Raw genomic sequence first — 12,276 nt, forward strand, 5'->3', positions numbered from 1 at the left:
GCCTAAATCGCCCCTCAATGTAATATTAAGCCAGCTGGATGTTCTTTCCATTCATTCATAAATCACGTTCAGCAATATAACAAGCTTCCTGCTGGTCCTGAGAGGACACGGCTGGAGAGGGGGGCTCAGTCGCACTGGATCACACTGGTCCTAAACTGCTCCGTGGCAAATCCAGCCCCGTTGTTGTTAGGGGACCTTCATGGGGCTGGAGTGCTTTGTCCTAGCTGGCTTCCCAAGCACCTGCTGTCAGGCTGTTGTTGACTGTACCGGGTAGCTCCCGGTGTGCTAGATGTTGTTCAGTCACGTAGGAGAAACTGTTATTCTCGTTGTACAAATGGGGAGTTGAGGTATGGAAGAGAAGTAAGTGATTTTTCCCATTATCAGAGGCAGGTAGTCTGTAGCACTGCTGGCAAAGAGGTTGGGTTCTCCTGAACCCTGGTCCAAAGTCTTAACCAGAAGCTCTTTGTTCCTTTCTGATTAAGGTGAGGTTCACTCTGTGCTCTTACCGAGGCTCCCATCACCAGTGAGCCGTCTTGTCCCAGGTGAGGAGGAAAGTGCCTTGCCTCTGGCTCTGGTGAAATGCAGTGCTCCCAAGCAGGACAGTTGTGCCCTCTCCTGTGTCTGCTAGGGGAATCCATCACTGTGCAGTGCACTGTCTCCATGCCGTTGGAAACCTGGCAGGTCTCATCTCCTGGAGAGTGTGTCTCTGTGTAAGAACTTACTTTTTAGTCCTGAGAAGCAGGTATCTCTTGGAGTAGCTCGTACTAAAAAGAGAAAAGGAAGCTCAACAGCTGGAAGTGACAGGAGGGAGGTTTCCTGTGCGCTGCAAAATCCCAGGGCTTTCTTGCAAGGGCTGAGAAAGCATCTCAGGAAGGAGGAGGGAGCTGCTTGCTCTAATGCCATTCTCATTAATCACACTGCAAAGAAAGGAAATCAGACAAAATCATTCAAATTACAGATGGCTAGATTAGGTAATTAGAATTTAGGCTAAAACAGATGTTTGTAATTAAGCGTTTATTTCATTGAATAAAATCCAGATTGTAAAGTCTATTTCACAGGATTTTAATGGTTTTAATTCTTTGTGTTATGTTTGGGGGCAAAGATACAGATGACAATGTTCTAGGAAGGAGAAAAAAAAAACTACAAAACCTGAACCACCCAAACCTGCCCATATTTCCCTGGAGAACAGCTTGCCTTTAAACATGGCCTTTATGTGGGATATTTCTGTAAATAAAAAATACAGTGGGATCTTCCATTCAACTGTGCTGAACCCTCTGTTAATTTCTAGAAGGCCAGATTTGGCATTTGGAGGAAGCAGTGCTGCATCCAGCAAGGAGCCGTAGTGCACCAGGGCTGAGATCAGGTACTGTCCCTGCTCCAGGGGTGCAGGGGATCCTGGCGTGCTCAGGTAGTCGCCTTAAATGCAACGGGGAGAATGGTCCTGCCAGCTGACGCGTGCAAAGCCTGGAGCTCTGTTTCTTGCCCCTTTCAAATTAGCAAGTTGTTCCCCATGCTTTGTAGCGTGTTGGTGCCCTGCAACGCGTGATTATTTCTTGGGTACAGCTTGCTCCTGGTGCAGCTGACCAGCGTGCCCAGGGGAGCAGAGCAACGAGCCTGTCTGCACAGCCCACCATCTGCTCCCTTTGCTGGAGCCTTGCTCTGATGAGGCATCCATCAAGCTGCAATTTTCATCAGCAACTTTCATCACCAGGAATTAGGCTTTAAGGTTTGAGGGAAGTCTCCTGAGACCCAGGAACCTGTGAAGGGGGACCAGCTTACCAAGCCTTTCACGTGCAGTCTGTCGCGGAGCTATTAGACTGCAGGAAAAGTACAAAAACTACTGTGATCTGCGCAAATCAGGTGAGGCATGCGAGGAAGAGAATCAATTTGTTAGCAAGCAAATTGGCTTTTTATGACAGAGTGACAAAGCTGTGGTTTAAAACGAGAACGTAAAAGTAGTGAGAGGTTTTACAGGCAACATGGGGAAACCTGGGGCCATGTACCTGAGAGCAGTGACAGGTATTCCCTGCTGAATCGGCTTGGAGCGAGTTAACAAGATGCTGCCTCCAGCGCTCTCTGCACCGCTCTGCTAAAGGTTACGGCCTCAAGGCCTGAGAGAGCACGTGGCTGCTCTCCATCTGCTCCAATGCAAAGTTGGGCAGCGTAGCTTAACTCAGTGGGAACTGAAGTGAGCCTTTTGCCATTGCCTTTGTGGGCAGGAGAAGATAGCTGGAAGTGGTGAGCTTGTGGGACCCCCCCACACACCCCAGTTAATCTTCGTAAAAGACGCTTGTCTACCTATGAAAGACCTTTAAGCAGAGGAAAGAGGAGTATAATACAGCAAAGTAAAGGCCACAAACCTCCCTAGGACTGAGTGTTGCTGGCTTTTAAAGTGATACTGAAGGGGGAATCGAGGTAGGTGTTTGGAAGGAGGTGCCTGGGTCTGTTTACTTGCATGTTGCTGTGTTGCCAGGCCCCCATGTGTTTGTGTCATGCTCCAGGGCCCACAAAATTGAGAGGCTGGCGTAGGATCCTGGTTTTGAGCCCAGTGGGGCAGGGAATGGCTGGCATAAAAAATGATATGTGGCATGAGAAATGTAAATGAGGTGCTTCTGAAAAAAAGCTGTGATTTAAAAAAAAAAAAAAAAAAAAGTGGGGGGGGGGAGGGGAGGTAAGTTGAGGACATGGGAGGGATTTCCCATTCCCTACTGAGAGGACTTCATTTTCCGCATCACAACCACCTCCCTGTTCCTTAAATTGCTTGAAATCATATAGGGGCCCACCAGAAATCCTAGCAAATTGTTCAAGGCTGACAAGTAAAATATTCCAATCAATAATGTTGAATGCTTCACTGAGATCTACAAGTTTCTTGCTCAGCAGCTAATAAGAGATTATTAACTGCTCAGTGAAAATGGAAATGAAAACCCAACAGTTAAAACCACACAATTAAAAATGCTGGGCCAGTTTTCAGATTTGGTGTGAGCTGGTGAGACTTTGGGGTTGCAGGAGTTGCATTTGCTCTCAGAACATTTTCATTTGGCTAATGGCTATTATTATGGGTCCTGATTCAGGAAAGCAATTGATAGTCATGTATGGTATCCTGTAATTTGAATGGAATTCGGTCCACAGTTAAAATGAAGTGTATACTGAAGAGCTTCATTGAACAGAGGCCAAGGTGGGGGATGGTATTGGCTGGAGAAGTCCTACTTGGAGTTCATAGGAGAAGAACTTACACTGAGGGGAAAAAATAAGGGTAGGGAGAAGGATGTATCAGCTCCTTTAAGAAACTCTGGAGAAGGCTTCCCAGGAGGGGAATTCTTAGAACAGATGTGAATGCTAAGCGAAAAAGACAGAAGACTTATCACTGAACATAAAGGAAGAAGCACAGGAGAGACGTTCCCCGTGCCTGTAAAGGGAGCGTGGTATCTCATGTTGGAGGCGGGATAGGCAGGCGGGAGCCCAAGTGCTACTCCCACTCTCGGGGTCCTCGCGTGTCCTCAGGCGAGCCGCTTGGCTCCCCGGCGCTACCGTTGCCCTCCTGTGAAATAGCTGTAACGATGCTTCACAGCTCAGGGGTCAGCCAGTCCATATTATTGGTTGAATGCTCGCAGCACTGATGATACAAGGTGCTGCCTGTTGCGTGGGAGGAGGAGTTGGATCCAAGACCAGCAGATGCCAGTCAAGTTGCTTAATGCTTACTGGAAGGTGCCCGGATACGGTGTGTGCAAGGGCATGGACAGGTTAAGCAGGTAACGGTAGACAAACAGGTAGGTGCAGGGGGAATCGCTGAGAGAGCAAATGTGAGTCGGTACCAGGGAAGGGGAGGCAGAAAACTGAGGGACTGCTGGTGCTGGCAGAGCTGGCGGTTGGGATGTTTTTAGCATTTGGCTGTAATCGTGCCTTTTAACTCATGCCGGCTTGTACATTTTTAAGCCTTAGGTTGCTTGTTAACTGCCTAATCCCAGGCCATTGAAGTCAACCAGATTTTTACCACTGATCTGAGTAAGATCAATCAGGGTTAAATCTGTCTCACTCTGCTCAAATTAGTAATGTTGGTGGGAGCCAAAGGTTCATTGGGACGATTGAACTGGGCGAGATTGTCCCTGCTGGGCTACTGGCAGAAGTGAATAAACCTAATCAGACTTCGGGAGGAACAGGAGGTTCAGGTATCGCTGAACTGTCATCAGTCACAAATGGGCTAAGATGGGGGAAAGGAGCCACAGGCCAGACACTGAATACGTTGCTGGGAGCTGGGATGCCAGGAGGCCGCTCTCAGAAGTAGCCGTGAGGAAAATGTACTCTTCATAGTAATGGGCTGCAACGGCTTAATTCCGGCAGAGTCGGGAGGTGACAATAATTAAAAGTGAAATCTTAGTCACAGCAATGAACATGAGAGAGCAAATGACCGATTAGGAACTAGATCAAAAACATCAGAACTGTTGTGCATGGGTGAGAAACATGGTGCGTGAGGCTTGATGGCCAAAGAAATCTGATTAAGGGCAAACAAAACAAAGGCGAAAAGGAGAGGGGACGAGCTCTGTGGATTCTGGCCATTGCTTCAGCAATGCCATTACAGTGCAGATAATAGCCAGCAGGAAAGTGGAGGCTGTAGTGAGAGACTAAATGGTCTCTGTGGGGTCTGATAGCCAAGACTAAGTGGTCTGAGAGCAGCTAAGCCTCATTTCTTGTGAATCTGCATCTCATAGTAGTGCTTGAATGAGGTTTCTCTGATGCCTAATAAAGGCTGAAGCATCATAGTCGTTTTTTGTGTTGTGGTTGCAAAAATAGGGTCTTTATTCTGCCTATCTGCCTATTTTCAGAGCTCTGAATGACCCTGATGCTCTCAGGGGTGTTCCCCATTTCAGTTTTGACCAGCAGATTGAACAGGTGCCACCAAAGGGCCAAAAAAACACAGCTTGATTCGATATGCTTTGTGTCTTCAGGAAACTCATACGTGTCTGGAGAGGGCAGTAATAGTGGTTCTTTGTCTTGCAAAAAATATTTATCTGCCTTGGGCTGCGTGCAGGTGCCATATTCCCAGGTCAGCTCCATGGGGAGGAACTGCAGTGGGGGAGGGACCAGGTCTCCAGCTCCCAGGCTCAGCCGGACAGGTTATGTGAGCATGTGTGATGTCCTGTGTGCAACTGTCTAGGCCACCTGCCTGGCAAACGGAGCAGACTCCCTCTTTCCTTAGTGTACATCTTGGCTGTACAGCACAAAGAAGGTCTAAGCCTTATTTAATTTTCTAGCCTTCAGTGCCGGTCCTGAAGGATCTCAAATTTTTTCTTCCCTTTGCCCCCAGCTCTCTTCAGCCTTGCTGTTTGATGCTGTTTATGCTGTGGTGAGTGCTGTGCAGGAGCTGAACCGGAGCCAGGAGATTGGTGTGAAGCCCCTGTCCTGTGGATCTGCCCAGATCTGGCAGCACGGCACCAGCCTGATGAACTACCTGAGAATGGTGAGGAGGGACTGAAGTTTGCTGATGTGTCAATAGCTAGTGCTTTTCTCTGCCAGAAGCAAAAAATGTGTACGTACACGTTGATGCCGGCAGAGTTTTTGAGCACAGAGTATCAGGTCTGTTTGAAGGTAGCACTGGGAATGAAAAGAGAGGAGATCTGAGAGATGGTTTGTCATTGGCCTTGGAACGACATGAAACCCTCCATCTTTCAGGCTTTGCTACAGAAAAAATGAAATCCAATGAATTAAAAAAAAAAGAAAAAGTGTGAACGTTTAAGTGATTTGAGCCCTGTTTTGAGTGAACTTGAGTTGATATAAGGTCATGCAGTACAACTGCTCAAAGATCAGTGCCAAGAGGTGAGTTTCCCTCTGAAGGGCTTTGGTCTTTGAACCTAAAAGCATTGGTTACTGGAACAGATCAAATGTCATTCTGGCCCAAGAGTGGACCCCCAAATTTCAGCTCCATGAAACGACTGGAGTTTGTCACTCTGATCCCTCGGAACTGATCTTGAGCTCTATTTTTGGACTGGAAGCATGCAGGAGGAGCATGCTTTCTGATGCTGTTTGGGATGTAACTGAAATGTTACGAGAAGAGGAAATCTCATGAGACATTTTCCTAAAGGGAGGATCAGCCAAACCTGAACCTTATGGGGCTTTGGTCCAGGCGTGTGAACCCTGCTTTAAATCTCACCCTTGGTCAAAGACAGTAAAATCCTTCAGCTTCCCCTGGCTCTTCTAGGAGGCCCATTAGCGCGCTGCTACTGAAAAGGTGCTCCAGCAGCAAGTGAGCAAGGTTTAATCTGCACAACGAAGCTAGGCAATCACCTTGGCTCCCTTTGCAACATGCTCCTGCGTTAAACACAAGCCCGATGTAGTGAAACAGCATGGAACTGTTTGTGGAGGAATCCCCAGCTAGCGATTCAGTGTGACACGGTTAAAAGCTTGTGCCTGCAGCTGAGCCGCGCGTTGTTAGCCTTGGGATGGGGGAGGCAGCGAGGGGCCGGGGAGGGGAGCGTTCCAGGTGTGCTCCACCTTCCTTTGCTGATTTTTCTGCTCCCCCCCCTACTTCTCTGGGCGCTACCCTAGCCAGCCTCTGAGAGCAATCAGGATTGCCACGTGAAAATTGTATTACTCTGCCCTCTCCGTGTTTCTAGTGCGAGGCTGGATGCCGGGTGTGCTGAGCAAAGAGCAGGCACCCCAGGGCTCTGCTTGGGGCGGTGAGGGTGAGCTGTCTCAATGGGCGCTGTAACTCACTGTCTCTTGGACAGGTAGAATTGGAAGGTCTCACCGGCCACATCGAATTCAACAGCAAAGGTCAGCGATCCAACTACGCCTTGAAAATCCTGCAGTACACGCGCAACGGCTTCCGGCAGGTAGGACTGGCCCCGCTCACCCTGCTCGTGTTTCTGTTCGTACTCTTGTGGGGATGCGCCTCTTCAGGATGATTTGGATGGGGAAAAATGTGAACGTTTCCCATGAAATGTGGAAAATGTTACTATCAAGCTTTCTGACCTATTCTTCTGCTTCTGTGAGGGAAAACTAAGGGGGAAATTCCGTGTCAGCCGCTCCACACCATCTGTCCTCGGTACGTGGCATGCTGGAGTAGATGCAAGATAATTTACCTTTTGATTTACAGTGTGTCCACCTCTGTAACTTGTTTGCTTAGCTTGGAGTCTTATTTGCTTTTTGTCACAGTGCTTGTAGATTCGTCACAGTGTTAGGCCTTTTCCCCTCTGCTGCTTTCTCTCTGAGGGATATTTTTTGGCTTGAGCTAAGGTTAAGGATACTGTGTGGTACCACAGGTAGGAGATTGGTGAGATTGCAGGGCACGTGTCCAAGGAACGAGCATTTTACTGGTGCGTCCAAACCTCCTTCAGGAAACAAATGGGAGTCCTAGAAAATGGGTTTTCATCTGTCTTATTTCCGTGCTGATAGCTTTATGCCTTCCCTTTTCTCAGAGATTGCCACTTCTTCTAGACACCATAGAGAACAAGCTATTGTATCTTACCCCACACCAACATAGCATTTTGGCATTAGGAAATCTCTTCTGCAGCGGCCAATTTTAGCCTTGGCAGAAATGTTACCTGCCAGCTCTTACCTGTCAAGCGACAGCTCAACTTTGATGTTGCCTTGAGCTCACTGTGAGTGAGCAGAAGATCGGGATGGCATTTTCTCCACAGTAAGGTCTCTTATAGCACCATTGCCCTTTTAATCATTTCCTGAATCCAGCATATTCTGAGTAAAAGTGACAAGTCCAAGCCCATCTGCATTAGTAAGAGCATCTATTCAGCTGGAGCAGGGGAACCAAAAGCTTTAATACCCACTATGATTGCTATATTTTTAATGTGCTTAAATGTGGCAGGGAGTTCACCTTAAATGTACAGGTCCTCTTGGATCAGTGCTCCTCCAAGAACTCCACGGAGATGCATCTCAGCTCCTCACTTCAATGACAGAAATGGTCAGTTTTTCTTACCATTGGTGGATAACTGTCTTTACAGTTTGGAGGCAGCTGATTTTCTAAGCTGTAAAAGAAAGCACTCTCTTTGTTATGGAGACCAGGCAAAGGATCCTGGAAGGTGCCTGTTACTGACAAGGTCTACTTAACATTGATATGCAGCTGATGATGATTAAACAGCTTCTGCTACACAGTCGCCCTGTTTAAAGAACAGACCTTCTCTGAGAGGTGATGGATAAGGGCCTCTGCTTGTGTTTCAGATGATGCAGCGTCAGTCTTCCTTGTCTGTAGCTGTATTTTCCTGAAAGAGGAGTATGCAAACTTGCTTCAGGATCAGGGAGTGGTGCTAGTTCCAGACCTTTCCTGTGGTGGGAGGTCTGTAGTCCCATCTGACATTTATCTCTCTGCTTTGCCCTGTGTTCCCAAAATGCCCCAGGCAGGAAGGATGAGTGGTAGCATGGGATTAACCCCAGCAGCTGGAGGCAGCTGGAGCATTGCCTGTGCAGTGGCTGATGGTACATCCCAAAGAAAATGGGATCTGTGGCCCATCTCTTCTGAGGCAAAAGTCTCAGCTCTTCTTCAGCAATCCCAATCTGACAGGAATCTGTTATGCACCATGGATCAGTAAATAAGCAGCTTTCAGAGGTTCTCAAGAAACCTGCATTGGGGCTAAGCTTTTCAAATTTCCTATCAGAGCAGTGGTGATAAATTACTTCAAGTCACATTTAACAAGGTGCTGGAAGGACAGGGAAATCCCTTGGTGTGTGTTACTGCCTGGTCGGGGTGTTTGGTGGCTGCAAGCCCTCTCCTGTCAGAAACCCATCACGGTGAAGTTATTCTTCATAAAACTGCTATGTATTCCCGCGGTAGCCTTTCCGCAGGGTGGTCTCTCCTTGACAAACAGCCCTGTTTCAGGGACCCCTCGCCTGGCTGAGAGGCAACGTGCGGATGCAAGCTCCTCCAGGCATTTCTTAAGGTCAGGCTGCCCCATCCAAGTCTCTAAAACACATCTCCCAGTCCCGAGTCCCGCAGCTTTTCCCAGCGAACTCCCTGCAGATGCAGCTGGAGCCACGAGGCTCGGGCGTGACATCTGGCGCGGCCGCCTGCATGGTCCTGCCCCTGCTCTCCCCTCCCCGTCACGGCAAAGGGAAACCAAAGGCCTTGGGGCTGCAGCGACTCTGCCATGCCACAGATGGTTATTTTCTTCTCAGCCATCCAGGCTTGTTGTATTGAAAATAACTGAATAAATCATTAGAAATCATTTAATTAAACCCACCATGAGGTGATGGGGTGAGGAACAAATATTCACATCTTGGAGAAAATCTTGTTCCCGAGGGTCATATTAACTGATTTGCACAGGCTCTTGTTTGAAACGCTCTTATTCCCTCCTTTTTTTAATCAAGCTCACGCTCTCTGCCCATTTCTCTCTCTTTCTCTCTCTCTCCTTCCATCTATCGAAGCCACAGGGACTTTCAGCTCATCAGCTTTGATAGAGAATTCACCGAGTCTTGAAGCTGATCCAGATCTCAGCCAGCAAACAAATTAGAGACACTTAGATTTTCAAACTTGCTATTACTTTTGGGCAGGGAGAGACGGGGCTTTTTGGCATTTAATTTTTAATATATTTATGTAACGCACCAAACGTGTTTTTCCTGATTTAGCTTAACTAGTGGAAATTTTTCCCCAGCCATATGAGAGCTGCTCTCTGCTCACAGGATGCCTGATAAAGCACGGACTCATTAATGTGTCAGTGATCCATAGAACTGACAAGGACCGAGTTTGTAAATGTCATCTTTTTTTTTTTTCCCTTTCTTTGCCCCCTTTAAAAAAAACATTGCAGCAGGTTTCTGATTGGTGATTTGCAGTAAACCAAGAACTAAGGTTTGGCAGCGTAACAGGAGAAGGGGAATGAAGAGGAGATGTCATTTATAGGACCCCAGGAGAGCAGGTATAAACAGGCAAGGCAGGGAGGAGTGGAGGAACCGGCTCTCCGGGCTAGCCCCCCGCAATGGCCGTGTTGTCCCCCACTCCAGCTGCTCTCCCCTTGTTCTCTCCCTGTCCTAGATGTGGCTGGTTAGCTGCTATTTAGCTAAAAGGCTTTGCGGATGTCCTGACACAGAGCAGTGGAGGTGACAGGGGGGTGCCTAATTGGTATGGAGATGAGTTACCGGCTGATTGCTCCGAGACCCTCCATGATCCCTGCTGCATCCAAACTTTTTAACTTGTAAGTGGCTAATCAGTCTCAATGGGACTTGCTCTTCTCTAGTTATTACCCCTAGCAAGAATTCAGGGACAGATCCTGCAAAGAGCCGATGGTCCTTGCCTCTCAGGACCCAGCAAAATCAGTGCATCCCCGTCAGGTCCTTTCTGGACTAAGCCGGGTGTCAATCATGTTGTCCGAATGGGATGCCTAGGAAGGAAGGGGACCGCAGGGGTCGGTGCGTGGCCTCGGAGGTGGGTTGCGTGTGTGTCAGGGGGTTGTACAGGTTTGAGTAGGTGGCTCTCTCTGTCCCATGCTACCTCTGCAAAGGCCTTGCTGGCATCAGTCTTCCAGTGTCCTTCAGGAGCGTCAGCCATGTGGCAGACTTGTGCCGTGTCCTCTAAGGGGTTTCCTTTGTTTGTTTCTCCTGTTTTCCACCCGAAGATGCTAATCCCCTCCTCTTTGGGCTGATAAAGGCACCTACCTAAAAGTACCTATCTAATTGTATCTCTTACCGGAACAGTCCCTTTCCCGTTAGCACCAACGAGGATTTCCAAATGCAGACTTGATGAGAAATTATTGCATTTGCACTCCTTCCTTTTCCTGGGGACACAGAGGAGCAGGGAGGTCATGAGTGCAATCTTCAGGACAGAGGCTGCTATGCAGAGCCCAGATGATATCTGGCTTTTTTGCAGTGGGAGTCTCCTGCCTGTTTTAAGACATCCATATTCAGAACTGGCTTTACGTGAATTCTTGGTTGTGGGAGTGGGGGTGGTAAGTGCCCCCAGTGCCTCTGAAGTTTATGGAGAGGTCTTGCCATGTCACCTCTCCCTGCCATCAGCTGCCATTCAGGCCTGCGGGGCACCAAGCAGAAGACTGTTAGCGTCATTAGTTTGAGTGGTATTTTGTCATCCCATGCTACAAGGAGCTTGAAAGCCCAGGCGTCATTAGCGTGGCTCCGTCTGATCTGGAGGAGCTGAACGGATTACAGAAGCGAGTCTGGAACGCCACACTTCGCCTCGCGTTAGGCACTGGTAATTTTCTACAGCAAAGAGAAATCTTGAAGTGTCATCGTTTCCAATAACGCCTGTTGCGGAGCAGCTAATTTGAGAAATCTTGCCTACCTGTGGAGACGGGGAAGTGTCGAAGCAATGTCACTCTCTTGCTTGTTCCAGGCTCAAGTGCTTGCTCTTTGGACTGGCTTGCCCTGAAACTGTGTGTTAGCTCCTGGCCTGTAACAAGGACACGTAACAAGAAACACCTTTTGCCTTGAGGCACTTTGCAGCCCTTGCAACAAGGACGGGCAACGGAGGCTTGTTCCCCCTGTGGGGTGTCTGCGGCTGTGCCAGGAGCGAGCCGGAGAGGTTGAGGGAACGGAGAGAGCTTTCTCCTCCTGGGCCGTGGGCTGTCACATGCTGCCAGGTGGTGTTAGCCCTTTCATAAAGGTATCGAGCTCCAGCTTGCAATCGGGTGGTTGTGTTGCGCTCTCTGCTCTGCTGGGAAAGGTACTCTATCACTTCAGTGCCTCTGATCATTAGAAACTCTCCTTTAATTTTCAGCTTGTTTATTCCTGGCTGGTTTATATCTATTTATTTTTGTGCCAACACTATCATTTTAGCTTCAAAAGCTGTTCTACCCTTTGCTATGGACCTCCTCCACCTGCTGTATTTATACAGACCAATCACATCCTCTTTTAAAAACTCCCTAATCCTAAAAACTCCTGAGTCCTAGTCCAGAGCCTTAACAACAGGGCCATCTTATCCAAGTCTGAGTAGAACATTTGATTGTTTTCTAAAGCGTTTTGCAGATGAATGTTTCCTGTTTTTCAGAGGTCCTTTACACGTAAGTAGAGATGATTAAAATCACCTTGGCATCTGTCTTGCAGTGAGGGAGAGAGCTGAGGATCCCAGACATCTTCTGACACATTAGACTTCAGAAACACCAAACCATGTGAGGAGATGATTAGTGTCATTATCATACTGTCAAGGGGGTCAGCTGTGAGCTGGAACAAGCCCAGAACAGGGTGGAAGTACCCCAGCACATAGAAGTGTTTAGCCTTGGTGCTGTGTTGAAAGCAAGGTCAAATCCACTGCGCTGTCAAAGGAGGAGGCAGTCAATTAGTCTCAATATGCCAGCAGGGGAGGGACAAATTTGAGAACAGTGAGGG

General features: G+C 48.2%; 1 protein-coding gene across 1 annotated transcript in view; it reads left to right on the forward strand.

Moving 5' to 3' along the window:
* The window catches only part of GRIK4 (glutamate ionotropic receptor kainate type subunit 4), a 218,513-nt gene that overhangs the window by 172,797 nt on the left and 33,440 nt on the right, over nt 1-12,276 (forward strand). Inside the window, exons 9-10 of the mRNA XM_067310109.1 lie at nt 5,303-5,455; nt 6,723-6,827. Coding sequence (XP_067166210.1) covers nt 5,303-5,455; nt 6,723-6,827 — 258 coding nt within the window. The remainder of the gene's footprint in view (nt 1-5,302; nt 5,456-6,722; nt 6,828-12,276) is intronic.

This window comes from Apteryx mantelli, chromosome 23 (genome assembly GCF_036417845.1).
Source record: "Apteryx mantelli isolate bAptMan1 chromosome 23, bAptMan1.hap1, whole genome shotgun sequence".
Taxonomy (NCBI): Eukaryota; Metazoa; Chordata; class Aves; order Apterygiformes; family Apterygidae; genus Apteryx; species Apteryx mantelli.